Here is a 15,157-nt window from a genome sequence, read left to right on the forward strand (position 1 = left end):
AGGTAACTTCTCCAGCTGAAGAATATAGATTTCCCTCAAGTTCTGTGTCATATTTGCCAGTCCTGAAAAAGTGTCTAAGATACCCTATGGGCATCACAAAAGGAACTAGATACTTATCTTCAAGCAACTGAAGCTTACCTGAGATACCTGCTTTAGAGTGGTCTGAATTGATTTCTAGGCTTTACTGAGCATAACGAAGACCTGTACTACTAGCTCACTTACAGTTACTTTATGTGTCTTAATTATGTACTGAATCCTACTCCAAGTCACTTCAAAACACTTACTCCACAGTATTTCATATTTTCTTGGCCTCTACTGCCTGAAAATAAATGAAGGGGCTTCTCCGTAACTTTGTGTGCTTTCACAAAGGAAAAACAAATGTTCAGAAAACGAATTGAACATAAATTGAAGAAAGTTGTTCATCTCTATTCGCCAACTGTAAAATTCTATTTAAACAGTCAAATTAGAAATATTTGTCAACAAAAGAATGGATGATTGTACTTAACAAGGTGTATCCGACCTTAAAAATAAATAGAAGCTGCGAGTCTTCAGCATGTCTGCAAATCATTTAAGTCCTAAATATGGATATACATACCCAGGGTGGGAAATGTTAGCCACAGGGATTTATAGCTACCCACACAGAAAGTCAATTACATAACTGAGTTAGAATTCAGGAGTTCTTGGCTCTTTGCCCTAAGTTTCATTCACATGCCCACAATCTGTCTGACTTGAACAAAGAGGTTTCCTCTCATAGCATGCTGTCATTTCTTTTTTCATCTGTACTCAAATGAGAGGGACCATACTTGAATTACTGTCTCAGCCTGAGCATATAAATCTGACTCAGATTCATATGCCTGCATGCCATTTAATTTTGAAACAGCACAGGAAAAGAAAAAATAGCTTTGCAATTTTGTATTGTGACAAATGTATCACTATGTCTACAGAACTCCAGCACTCTGTTCCCATGAATGCATCAAACACGTTCATCATGCAAATCTGTTTGTAGACAGATATTATGAATGAAGGTTTGTTATTGTTAAAGAATAATTCAATTTAGAGAGATTAACAATGAGACTGACTTCTCACCTACACAGAAATTTTTAAAGCCGAAAAACCCACAGTGCCATCACAACACTTGGATCTGAAAATTCTTGCACTGTTCTTTCTGGCTTGTATTTTTACTGTTCAACACAATCAGCAAAGTGAAACATATATATAGTAAAAGTTGGTTTCTGTCTAAATAATTTAAAAAAAAATCTAATAATAGATATCACAGATTCAGAGTCAGTCTTTGACTGATGTTATTATAGACAACTGAGGTCACTGTTATTTGTAACCTATGTGGTTTATAAACCAGGGCATCAAGAGGCATAGCAGGTTTCACAGCAGCTGCTGTTATGTAAAAGCCATTGGCTCATCGGATAATTCAGGACCTGAAGAGTCCAGCTTCCTGTTCATAGCAAGATCAGCTGTGCAGACAGACCAGGTTGTTCAGGATTTTGTCCCGTTGGGAACAGGTAGCTAAGAAAGGCAAGGTAAGAAACTGAGAGAGTTTTGGCCCTCTTCCCAAGAAGGTACCTGAGGTTACATGAGCAGGAAAGTACCTTTCTGAGTGCATGGATTAATTTTCCTTCAGTCTCAGAAGGGAACAAAAGAGGCATTGCAAATACTTCTATTGTAGTTCATCCTCCAATAGAGCCTCACAGCAGCACAGCTATTCCCTGTTCCTCTGTGGGGCTATGAGTGTAGGATCAGTTGATTTCAAAGCTTAATTCAGTGAAGAAACAATGCTGAGAGAATTCAGAAGCATTGTCAAGTATTCTTCTGTCAGTATTACAGAACAAAAACAACTTTGCAGACCCAAGGCAGAAGAGCCACACCACACTACAAATGAAATGGATGAGGAAGGGATGGATCTTAAGGCAAAGTTTGTCTAAATATAAGAACTCAAATGCAGTTATCAACAAACCTGGATTATCCTTCTAGATTCAGCTAAAGTCAAGTGCATATCCATCTAAGTGATGGATTTCCACCACAGAGCCCTTTATGTAGTAAAGCAGATTGGCCAGTAGAAGCATGGGGTATACAGAGCCTAATCTGTTCATCTCATCTGTTACGCCAGATAAGGTTCTTGACTCAAACAGAAGAAAATCATGTTTCTTACTGAGGACTAAAAGGGGGATGCTGCTATCAGGAAAAACAGTTTGGGAGACTAAGTTATGGATGGACAACACCACTTGTTAAGTTGGATGACAGAATTCAGGTTGCTGTGATGACTGGAGCCTACAAGCAACTGACAAGATTGTAGAAGTTGCATTTGCTAGGACTCATCTGCAGAGGACTTCAGAGAACTCAAGCCCAGATTTAGAGACTGACATAACATGGACTTTTGAGAACAAATAAGAATCAAAATGAAGGAATAAATAGCCTATTTCCATAGGGAACCAGTAAGGCTCCACAGGAACCTGTGATAGACCTGTGCTGTTCAACACATTCAGAAACCATCTGGGTAAGTGGATAAACAACAAGGTGGCAAAATTCTGTAATACCAAATTCTTCAGAGTAGTAAAGATCAACTCGCGTCTGAAAGTGACTAAGCAGTAAAATGGTAGGTGAAATTCAACATAAATATAAACATAACCAGTTGTCCTGGTTTCAGCAGGGATGGAGTTAACTTTCTTCCTAGCAGCTGGCATAGTGCTGTGTTTTGGATTTAGGATGAGAATAATATTGATAACACACTGATGTTTTAGTTGTTGCCAAGCAGTCAAGGACTTTTCAGCTTCTCATACTGGCCTGCCAACAAGTAGGTGGGGGGCACCCAAAAAACTAGGAGGGGACACAGCCAGGACAGCTGACCCAAACTGGCCAAAGGGGTATTCCATACTATATGATGTTATGCTCAGTATATAACTGGGGGTCAGCCAGGAGTTGGGGCAACTCAGAAATCAGCTCAGCATCAGCTTCAAGTGGTGAGAAATTGTGCTGTTCATCACTAGTTTTGTATATTCTTTTTTTATTATTTGTTATTATTGTTGCTGCTGTTATCTTCCTTTTCTGTCCTATTAAACTGTCTTTATCTCAACCCACAGCGTGGGGGTTTTTGGTTCTTTTTTTTTCCCTTTTCAGTTCATAGATGGACTACCAGCCATGAGAACTGATTTTCCACTTTTTTCACTGGAAAAGTCAGTAAGTTCCCAGATCAGTTCCATACTTCCAGCTTTGTTGGAATACCTGAGTTCAAAATCTTCAGGCTTTTCCACATGGATGTAGAGAGCACAGAGAGAACACAAAGACAACTGGATTAAGCAAACTGAAATCAAGAAAATATGACTTGCCATAGGAAAGTCTAAGATTTCCAAAAGTATGAGTAATTGGGGAGGGCAGGCTTCATCATGAAACCCACTGGGGTCATTCAAGTGGGAAAAAAATATACAGGAGTTCTATTTCAAATTATCTCAGCCTGATGCTCAGAATTCCTCAGAATGGAAAACAGTGCTGAGGATGTTCACCTAACACAATGAATGGCTAAATGACCACGAAAGCATGTCCAGCACTCCAAAGTTAATCACTGAACTCAGAAAAAAAAAAATCTCTAAATTTAAAGCCTCCTATTCTGAGCATGTATAACAAAAACCAGAAATGTGTTGCAGGATTTGTAGCTCCATCACTATTTTTTCCTATCCCAAAACCATCATCAGAAATCATACAATCTTTCCAGGGGGATAAGAACATGGATAGAATCTCCCAAGGGATTCTTGCTCCATATTTTTAATAGAATTATGAATAAATTAATAGTTTTTATTTACACAGATGCTCTATAAATCTAGCTTTAACGATCTTAGATGTATTATTGTCCTACATGTGATTTTTAGCTAGTTAGCTCCAGTGACAAATTATCTGCAGTGAAAAGACTAATTTTCAGTAAAAGACATATTACTAATATATGTCAAGTCAAGCAGAAGAACGTAGAATGACCGTAATAGACTTAGAAAAGACAACAGCAAGCATTTAAAACACCATAATTACAATATTTTATATCATTGTGTAAAAGTTGGCCATATGTTCATCATTTATTCCATCTGCATACAATAAGGAATGCATATTAATTTGTTTCTGGTAAGGGGACAAGGAGGGCATATGAGACAATATGTTTAGAGAATACGAAAAACCATCTGTGATTCTAAGACATCTAGTTCCTCTTTTGAGAAGAAAGCCGATTTCCAAATCCAACACTAAGATGCCTATGTAAACAAAGGTTCACACTGAAGTAACAGCAATATGCTGTTTCTCACCCACCACAGTGTTATTAGGCAAGCCAAAACCGACTCACAAATAATAGGTAGATTGTGGCAAGATTCTCCACCCTGGACATAACCTGACTTGGAGGCAGCTCTGGAGGAAGGTTGTAGGCCCTCCAGAAGGCTGAGCCTAGATTACTGCCTAGGTCTGAGAAGACATTTCTGCCTCGGATATAAGGTATTTTGGGGAATCTTCAGGCATGAAGACTATGCATTATGCCAGTCTTGAGAGGTTAGATCTCCTCATTCCAGCCTGAACTGAAATTGGGAAAAAAGGTAGTCAAAATGCGAGCCCTGGTGGTACAGCTAAGAATATAGCTCAAGTGTTAATGTTTCATTTTCTATAGCCAGTGAATAGTTGAGAGTAAAAAAAGTGTCTTTTTCACATAATCTTTTTACAAGAATAGACAGGAAAACGTGACATTGGCTATAATAACTAAGCCTTTGGATAGGAGGTCTTATGAAATGTGCTCTCCTGCAGGTACTCGGGTCACCATTTCTCTGCATTTCTCTGAATCCCTGTGGGACTTTATAGCATTTGGCACACTGGCGCAGAGCTGCTTTCAAAGGTAGCACCACAGAAGCCAACTGAAGGCCTGCTCAGATAGGCACCGAGCAGTGACAGATGTGCAGTCACCGAAAGGTTGGCACTGTGGTCACCAAGCTAGACTGTGGCAACAAGAACATGTTACTGTGTAGGTCTCTCAAAAGGGGTGATAACGTTGCTGGGCAGAAAGGTTGCCTGCTTATCCCAAGTGAAATGTAAAAGAGTTCAGAAACACAAGAACTTTCTGCAGATTGCCACTCTGGTGGTGAGCCAACGCTCCACAATGCTGCTCTAGGCATCCGATTAAGCTGAGATGAAATGAGATTTCAACTCTGACTAATCATATTTAAATACAGCAAGTTACAGACTTAAGCAGAAATTAAAAAAATATAATTAATCCTTTCAAAACAAAGCTTAGCTAATAATTTAGCACTCTCACATTCCCAGCGTTCTTCAGTTCACAGAAAAAAAGTGACCAAAAATGGCTTTCATAATGCCAATTATGTTCTTATAACTTTTACAGTTACTGGGTAATGTGAAGCAGATTGCATACAGCACAGAACTCTAGAAAAATGTAGGTTGAAAGGTAGGCCAACTGCCTGCTCAAAGGTGGACTGTCTTCAAAGTGGGAGCAAATGCAGCTGCAGAACTGCTGTACTATATACATCTGTTAGATGCCTGGAGGAATCCAGGAAGAACTGCCATCTGCTCCTAGACCAGGATGAGATCCTGTTAGTCTCTTCTCTGGTGTTCAGGAACATGGTCTCCTAACAAACCATTAAAGTAGCCTTCCGCATGCTGAAATTAGGAGCCCATCTTGTTTATCCCCACATCTGAAGAATACTGATCCCATCAGAGGTTTTTATTGTATGTACTAAGAACCTCTGAGAGAATCATGGCATCATCAGCAATTATAATTTCCAACATTTTGGCTATGCCCTGAGTATCAGACTAAGGGCTAAAAAGAATCCAGTGCTGAAACTGAAACAGTGTCAGCACCAACAAGATAGAGAACCTGGGTGGTCCTACAGGAAGCACTCCAGCATCACTCCCTGGAGCTCCCCATATCTAAATTTTCTTCAGTTTTCAAGTGACCCCCTGTCAGGACATGTCAGCGCTGCAAGGTTAACAAAGGCACTGAAGGGTAGTGCTAGATGTGATCTTTCATATAGGACTGGTGGCTGAATCACAGGGTAGCACACTTGCTGAGTGCTATGAACAAATAAATTGTGACTCAGCCAGAAGTGCTAGAAAGGCCTGGGAAGAGCAGGCAACATGTGTTGTGCCCGAGGGCAGTATGTGCAATGTATAGCGTAGATATGCCTGGGAGAGCTTGGAAATACTTACAGACTCAGAGTACGGATACTGGCATCCCAACCAGGAGCACTCCTGCCAGGGTGCTCATCAAAGTGACATTACACGGCACCGTAGGCATCTCATGCGAACCTGGCAGTAGTTTATTTTAGCCACATCCTTTGACTCTCCTGTCCATGATGAATTTAACACTTTTTTTCCCCCAATTCTTATGATTTTAGGAATACAAATCCTTTAAACTGTTTTCCTAACATGATGTTTCAGTCCTTTATCACAAAGATATTTTATCAAGTAATCCTGGTATTGTTAATCAGTAACAACTTATTATTTAACCTTGCTTGCAGGTAGATCTGATCATTGTTAGACAAGTATCTGCCAAAACCAATACAGGCATTATTTAACCTCTCTGGAGGGAGAGGTGACAGTAAATTTATTCTCAAGCTGTCTCCAATCCCTTTGTTGTTGACTATGTAATTAAAAGAAATTTCCAGTATGTACATGAAGATAGCAAATCTGCTGTGGAGTTCCGCTTTATCTATTTGTGGTGGATTGACCCTGGCTGGGGACCAGGTGCCCACCAGAGCCACTCTATCACTTCCCCCTCCTTAACTAGACAGGGGAGAAAAAGTGTAACGAAAGGCTCGTGGGTCAAGATAAGGACAGGGAGAGATCATTCTCTAATTATCATCACGAGCAAAACAGACCGAACTTAGAGAGGGAATTCATCTAATTTATTACTAAGCAAAACAGAGTAGAGGAATGAGAAATAAAAACAAATCTTAAAACACCTCCCCCCACCCCTCCCATCTTCCCAGGCTCAACTTCACTCCCGGATTCAACCTCCTCCCCCCTCAGTGGCACAGGGAGACGAGGAATGGGGGTTACGGTCAGTTCATCACACGGTGTTTCTGCTACTTCTTCATCCTCAGCGGAAGGACTCCTCTCATCGTTCCCCTGCTCCAGCATGGAGTCCCTCTCACGGGAGACAGTCCTTCACAAACTTCTCCAATGTGAGTCTCTCCCACGGGGTGCAGACCTTCAGGAGCAGACTGCTCCAGCGTGGGTCCCCCACGGGGTCACAAGTCCTGCCAGCAAACCTGCTCCAGCCTGGGCTCCTCTCTCCACAGGTCCACAGGTCCTGCCAGGAGCCTGCTCCAGCCTGGGCTTCCCACAGGGCCACAGCCTCCTTCAGGTGCCTCCACCAGCTCTGGTGTGCGATCCTCCACGGGCTGCAGGTGGAATCTCTACACCCCCTCATCCTTCCTCCATGGGCTGCAGGGGGACAGCCTGCTTCACCATGGTCTTCACCATGGGCTGCAGGGGGATCTCTGCTCTGGCGCCTGGAGCACCTCCTGCCCCTCCTTCTGCACTGACCTTGGTGTCTGGAGAGTTTCTTACATCTTCTCACTCCTCTCTCCGGCTGCAAAAAGCTCTCCCTGTTTTTTGGGGGTTTTATTCCTTCTTAAATATGTTATCACAGAGGCGCTGATTGGCTTGGCCTTGGCCAGCAGTGGGTCCACCTTGGAGCCGGCTGGCATTGGCTCTATCAGACACAGGGGAAGCTTCTAGCAGCTTCTCACAGAAGCCACCCCTGTACCCCCCCTGCTACCAAAACCTTGCCATGCAAACACAACACACTATTTAATCTGATTTGACAGAAACTCGAACATTCCAGAAAAACAAACAAACTCCCCAAAACAAGCACTCACTCCTTCACTGTACAAACAGGCTTTTAATGCAATTTTAAAAATCACTTTTATCACTTCAAACAAATGGTTGTTTGCATAATGATCCGATGAATCACCTAGCAGCTCTAGCAAGTTACCCAGAAGCAGCTGCTAAAACACTCAAAACATCCTACTACAGAGAAAAGAGGCTTAAATGTTCCCGGTATAGTTCTTTAGAACAATTCCTGTACGCCTCAAATGGGAATTATAAGAATACAGAGCATTAGGATTGAGTAAAATTTACGTTCAGGCACTGAGCTTATCCTAAGCAAAGCTTCCCCAGCCACGTGTCCACCATACCTTTCCCAAGCAATCCTTCTCTATCCTTGAATTGCTGTCACACCACCCACCACCCAACCATTCCTCTGTGTCCTCAGAGAAACCAGTTTCTACAACACGCTGCTGCCCGGGAGTCACACACCAAAAAATCTTCAAATATCTTTTACAGACACAGGGAAACCTCTTTAGAACTTCACAACGGCATTAAACCTTTGGCCTGCAGCGGTATCCCAGCACTTTACCACCCCTAAACCCTACGAACTCCTTGGCCTCGGATCCCGTTGATGCCGTTCCTCCCGTCCCGCCCCTCAGCGCCCAACGGCTACTCCCGGCGCGAGCGGGGCCCTCGGGCCGCCTACGAAGGCTTAGCAGCCCCGCCCTCACGTCTCTGTGGCGACACCGCGAGTCGCTTCCCGCCCTCAACCTGACCCACCTCGTCGCCATAGCGACGGCCCCGCCCCTTCCGGGAGCGACTCGGAAGCGGCGGGGCGGAAGTGGCCGGGGGCGCGGCGGTGGGCTGAGGCGGGGGCGGATGAGCGGGCGGCGGGGGCTGCTGTGCGGGGGGCAGGGCCCCGCGGGAGGTCGGCAGGTAACGGCGCTCGGCGTCATGGGTCTTCCCCGCCCGCACCGGGGAGGGGGCGGTTGGTCGGGTGGCGGCGGCGGCCCCCTGCGCCCTGGCGGGCCGGTCTGGGCCGGGCCGGGCGGGCCGTGGGAGATGGAGGCCTGGCCTGCACCCTTCGGCCCGGCCGCAGCGCGGCCTTGCGGCTTGGGCCGGCCCGGCCCTTTCTGGCTGGCCGCTGCGGTCGGTGGCTCCCTCTGGTCGCTCTCCGCCCTCGCAGGTAGGCCCGTGTCCGCGGAGGCGGTGACAGCCCCGGCGGGCGCAGAGGTGCAGTTGGCCCGGCTGTCCGCCTGGCGGTGCTCGGCGGGGCCTGGGCGGATCGGGCTCCCCGTCCCTCGCAGGGCTTCCACCTGCGCCTCGCTCGCAGTGGTGCTGGGTGTTCTCGGTCTCCCTCTCCTAGAACCTGGCTTCAGCGTGAGCCGGGGCGGGGGCGGAGAAGCTTCTCGGAAAGCAGCTGGTCTATAGGATGGCACGGATGGACGCCCCCCTGGGCCATGCTGTGCAGGCTCCTGTTTGCCCATCTTCTTGCCATCTACCAGAAGCCAGCAGGTTTCAGCCTTGTGGGGAGCTCTGGGTCATTCTGTGTGTTGGGTTTTTGTGTTCTTTTTTGCTTTTTTTCCGTTGAAATTGGTTTCAGGCTGAAACTGCTGAGTAAGGTATAGGGAGGTGTGAGGTAGCAGACATATGTCATCTGAAATCTAGGAAGGTGTCTGCGAAAACCAAGGCTCATGTGGAATGCAGCTGCAACAGAAGTATTTCCACAAATTAAAATTGTGTGTGGTGGTATTTCTGAAGTGAATGTTTCAAGTATAGTGCAGCACCATAATGTTCAAACATGAAAGTAAAATTAACTTGGGTTTTCACATCTCTTCATTGGGAATGATATAAAGAACAGGATTTAAAGATTGGGTTTTTTTGAGCTAGTGTTATCTTTATACAACTGTCTAGCTGAATTTAAAAATGAAATGGCATAGGAACATAGCATCCGAGGGCAAAGACATCTAAGGAAGGTGCTAGTGCTGTGCAGTTTAGTCAGTTCATAATTGACAGCCTACTGTGAGTCAGTATTAAACTAACATTTCAAAATAGTGCTAGAAGGCAGCGCTGGTGGAGATGTTGTCTGTAGACTAATACCTTCATCAAAGCAAACCAAAAAAACCTAACAGGATATGCTAAATATTCTGGCTACTTGTCATTAAATGTTCTAGCCTTCTGTGCATCTGTGGATGTGATATTTGGCGTGTCTATGTAAACTGCTAAAATAGAGAGGAGTACTTGGCTATAGAATTTCAATTATATGCTTATTGTTGCTTTGCTATTTAATATAACTAACGTAAAATGATTGTGCAAAGTAGTACTAGTCACTAGAATAGGAACCTCTGTGCTCACGCTGAATGGAACTTGTATTTCTACGTTTGGAGGAAAGGATACAATGCAAATGAGATTTAAGTACAATTAACCATTGAAAATGTTGTATTTAAATAAAATGGTTATTTAGTTTCTTAGTGATATTTTTTCTCCTTGATTTTTTTCAGTACTCCAAGTGTAATCATAAAATATGATTCTTTGACTGCTGCACCAAACTTCTGAAGTACTTCTTTTGCCATTTGGTCACCTGGCTTCAACTACAATGGTAAGTTATGATTCAGATAATATATTTTCAGATCCTTTTGCTCTATTCTGCTAGCTGTCTGGCTGATAAGCATACCATTAATGTTTCTCATTTTCTAAAAAATAAAAATAAAAAAATCATTTTTTCAGGGGCATCTTCCTTCATGGCTTAGGAGTACTTCTAAACACTTAGTCAGTGTCCAGTGCATCAGAGGAGAGTTAGTGGTGTGTTTTCGGACATGACTGGTGTTAGGCGGTTCAGTACATACAAATCCTGCCTCCACACACTATTTTTGTATTCACAGGTGATAATATTGCCATGGATTTTTACCTAACGTCAAGTGAATTGAATGTCTGAAATCATGCCGTTACACGCTAGACTTATATAGAAAGCATGAGTATTTGAAATTTTCATATAAATGCCTAGACACTTGAAAATTTAAATGTTCTGCAGTGGCAGGTTCTAATGACTAATAGCACGTTGTTAAGTGGGGTTGTTTTTTTTCCAAGAACAGGTAAGAAATTTTGTGTTGGAGACACTGCAGGTGAATGGTAACAGGCCTGAGTTTTTCTGCTATATATTTCTTTATTGTTACTGTAGTATGGTTTTCTCCCCTGAATTCTATTCTAATGTATGAAAAAACTGGTACTGCTGTGAAGGCTCATATGCCTTCTCATCCTGGAGACACAAGTAAAGGTATTTGCTTTCACGAACAGGTAATAAGGATGGGCTAAACATAGGAAACAATGCAAATATATATGTGGGAAGAAGTACCTATTACAAATGTTTCTAAGCTTTACTGAGGAGTGGAGGATTCTCCAAAACACTTCTCTATGGTTTGGGTTTTTTTAATAGTGTAGCCTATTTACAAGGTTCTGACTGTGGGGATTATGTGTAAGTTGTTTTTTAAGTAACAGGGGGTTTTTACTGTTATTGGAGCTTGTCACCAATACATTCTTAAGGACTTTATCCACCTGCCACTGAAGTGCGTGCATTGCTGCTCTTGACTTACCTGGAGTTGAATCAAGCCCTTAGCGTTCTCCTACAAGACTTTGGTTCTTAGTATTGTCCTCTCTCTCTCTCTCTCCTCTCTGCCCCAAATCAGTTTCATTGTCTGGTTCGTTTAGCAGCTGCACATTATTCCCGTACAAAGTAGGTGTCAGAGCTAAAGTAAGTACCAGAGAAGGAGAGTTAGGGGCCAAGGGAGGCTTCATCTTTTTTTTTTTATACTGGTGTTTATTTTGTTTGAAATACTTGTCAGATTTTAGTCCAAGACCTCATTATTCTTATCTATGAAGCTGTTTGCTGCTCTTGAAATACATTTATATCAACTGCAGGTATACTGAAGTGAAAGACATTGCAAAGGAGCGAAAGACGTTAAAGTAAATGCTATTAAGTATACTATGCTATGGGATATAGAGTGTTAACTTTTGTAGATTTTGATGTCTTGTCCTAGGGTTGGGCATACTTCTTAGCCTGCCTTGGAGGAAATCTGGAGTGGAGGCTCTATTTGTTTCTTAGCCACCTAACAGTATGTCTTAAGAAACCGTTCTCAAATTGTATTGTACGCAGAAGTAACATTCTGAGCACAAGATCTCCATTTCCGTTTTGTAGAAAAATAACTGTACTGATACTTAGGCACCAGTGTCTAAAAGTTAAATGTTTTATTCCTGGACAACCGTTCAGGCATACTTCAGCCTAGTCTTTCTGTTGAATTAGTAGCCAGCTTAAGAAAGAAGAACAGATTTTATACTTGTCATCTCTAATTGTTTTGGTTAATATTTGTTACTACATTTATTAGGTGTAATTTCTATTCCTACTTTTAATTCTAATTGCCTTTCTTTGTTCTAAGACTTCATAATTTAGCCAAAACCTTGCAAGCATAAACACTTCGTAGCAGAATTAATTACTATTGATGCAGTTACATGAGGTTTCAGCTGCTAAGTTTAGTATGTGCTGAAGCTTGTGTGGTTTAGTATGTTTGAGCCCATCTTCTAACTATAAATTCATATCAGTAGTAATACAGTTTTTGTGGTGTTTTTTATGTATGAGGATATTTAAACAGTTAATGTAATTTCTAAAAAACCCTTTGTAATTCTTGCAGCAACAAGCTTTAGAACTGGCATTGGATCGTGCAGAGGTAAGGATTAGCTAAATTATTTGTACATAATATATTGGTCTCACAGTTAAAAAATAGCTATTATATTTTTATATTTCTGCTGAAAAGCAGTGGAGGAGCATGTTATATATATGTGTATATAAATAATCACCTATACACGTAACGCTAGTTTTGCGAAATTCTCACTAAAATTGCTATGTCATATATTTGTCTCTTACCTGTTGTACTGAGAACATCATCAGGTTGCAATGATGATGGACTATGCAGGATTTCAGTTTTCCCCTTTTAAACCAGCCAATCTGTGTGGTGCGAAATAAGCAGAGCTGTACAGTGGGGATTCAGAGACAGCTGGCAGAAATATATGGCAAAATCCTGTTTGTGTTTTTAAGGGTAGCCCAGTTAGAATGAAAAGGTAAGTGCCTTCACATTCATGTTCTTTCATGCTGACATCAGATATAATTACCTTGAACCGTCTTATGGGAAATACATGTTTCTGTGGGAGAACCTCTCTTCACTGAAATTCTGAACTAAGCTGTTAATCAACATGCTTAAGACAAACAACAGAGATTTGAAAAAACCTTGTTAGAATGTAAGCTACATTTAATATAGGATGATATCTATCTTCTTTTTTAATTGAAATATTTAATGTACATGAATTGTATTTATAATACACAGCTCTATAGAGAGAACTAGCGTAAGTGCACAAGACGGGGAAAATTAAAGTTCCTGAAGTTGGTTTTACTGAGGAGTAATTGATTCGTAGATGTTATCGAGCCAGTACACATGAGTTTGATTGTATCTTAGCATGTTAACTTTAGTATGTTACCATGTTAACTTCAGTAGCGTTAACTAAGTACGGTAGTGTTACTACTATAGTTGTGTTATTTACTACTATAACTAAAAACATGACTGTAAAATCAAGGCTTTGCGTGCAACTCGTGCCACAGCCAGAAATGCTGTGTTTCACAGCTAAATCGAGCTGTATCCTTGTTAATGACTGTAATGTACACAAGATCGTGTTTAGTACACTTTTGAAACAGTCATGTACCATAACCCTTAATTTTTTTCTGTATACATAGAATGCTATCTAGTAATGATCTAAAGTTGCATGGCAGTGAGAATTAAATTTCTTTGTAATATATGTTATTTTTGTTTACCTTTCTAGTATATCATTGAAAGTGCCCGTCAGAGACCTCCCAAAAGAAAATATTTATCCAGTGGAAGGTAATAAGAGTTTCAGTATTTACCTTTTAAATAGCATTTCTTTGATTTAATTTTGGTTACATTTTAAGCTTTTTTTAATTTCAGAAAATCTGTATTTCAAAAACTCTATGATTTATATATAGAAGAATGTGAAAAAGAGCCTGAGATAAAGGTAAGAGGAAATTGCTAAGAAGCTTTTCATTGCTGTCTAAACAGGCACCTGCAGAAAATATTTTTTTTAATTTCACTTAATTCCTTTGTTAAAAAAAGAGAATAAACTATGGTTACTGTAGTAGTTACCTAAGGCTAAGACTACAGGAGACACAATTATTATGACATTTGTGGACTCAACTCTGTAATTTAATAGCATCCTAGTCAGTTTGAAATAAAAACAAGGTGATGGGAGGGCCAATGACTACCTGGTAACCCTAAGTCAAAGTAGAATGCTGGCAGACGGTTGTAATGATTGTGCTCTTGAGATGCTTTTCTATATATGAAAAGAGAGAATTTCAAAAGAATGGTCTGGTGAATGGAGAGGTGTATCTAACAAGTTCATTAGATACCAGTGCTATTAAAATAACTGAGTGATGTAATATGAATAGTAAGGCATAGACTGGAGGAGGATCTGCTCCATGATCTTGTGATCACAGAGGTGAGACTGACTGGTCTATAGTTCCCCGGGTCTTCCTTTTTTCCCTTTTTAAAAATGGGGGTTATGTTTCCCCTTTTCCAGTCAGCTGGAGCTTCACTGGCCTGCCACGACTTCTCAAATATGATGGAGAGTGGCCTGGCCACTTCATACACCAGTTCCCTCAGGACGTGCGGATACATCTCATCAGGTCCCATGGACTTGTGCACCTTCAGGTTCCTTAAATATTCTCAAACCTGATCTTCTCCTACCGTGGGTGGTTCTTCATTCTTCTAGTTCCTGCCTTTGCCTTCTGTGACCTGGGCGGTGTGGCTAGAGCCCTTGCTGGTGAAGACTGAGACAAAAAGTAATTGGGTACCTCGGCCTTCTCCATATCCTGGGTAACGAGGTCTTGTGTTTCCTTCCAGAGAGGGCCCACATTTTCCCTAGTCTTCCTTTTATAACTGATGTACCTATAGAAGCTTTTTGTGTTGCCCTTGACGTCCCTGGCCAGATTTAATTCTATCAGGGCTTTAGCTTTCCTAACCTGATCCCTGGCTGCTCAGACAATTTCTTTGTATTCCTCCCAGGCTACCTGCCCTTGCTTCCACCCTCTGTAGGCTTTCTGCTTGTGTCTGAGTTTGTCCAGGAGCTCCTTGTTCATCCATGCAGGCCTCCTGGCATTTTTGCCTGATGTCCTCTTTGTTGGGATGCGTTGCTCCTGAGCTTGGAGGAGGTGACCCTTGAATACTAACCAGCTTTCTTGGGCCCCTCTTACCTCCAGGGCTTCGTCCCATGATATTCTACC

The 15,157-nt window shown here is 42.1% G+C and overlaps 1 protein-coding gene across 13 annotated transcripts in view; it reads left to right on the top strand.

Annotated features, from left to right (window-relative positions):
* Positions 1–8,658: 8,658 nt before the first annotated feature.
* Positions 8,659–15,157, top strand: part of SUPT20H (SPT20 homolog, SAGA complex component) — a 34,185-nt gene continuing 27,686 nt past the window's right edge. For 6 of the 13 annotated variants that reach the window (XM_075741982.1, XM_075741987.1, XM_075741988.1 and 3 more), the window contains exons 1-5: positions 8,664–8,757; positions 10,323–10,420; positions 12,504–12,539; positions 13,684–13,742; positions 13,827–13,893. In XM_075741982.1, the coding sequence (XP_075598097.1) occupies positions 10,418–10,420; positions 12,504–12,539; positions 13,684–13,742; positions 13,827–13,893 (165 nt within the window). In that variant the 5' untranslated portion in view covers positions 8,664–8,757; positions 10,323–10,417. Of the gene's footprint in view, positions 8,758–8,865; positions 9,008–10,322; positions 10,421–12,503; positions 12,540–13,683; positions 13,743–13,826; positions 13,894–15,157 lie in introns of those variants that run through there. The other 7 variants (XM_075741993.1, XM_075741989.1, XM_075741984.1 and 4 more) reach the window with 5 other exon arrangements.

This window comes from Balearica regulorum, chromosome 1, assembly GCF_011004875.1.
Source record: "Balearica regulorum gibbericeps isolate bBalReg1 chromosome 1, bBalReg1.pri, whole genome shotgun sequence".
Classification (NCBI taxonomy): domain Eukaryota; kingdom Metazoa; phylum Chordata; class Aves; order Gruiformes; family Gruidae; genus Balearica; species Balearica regulorum.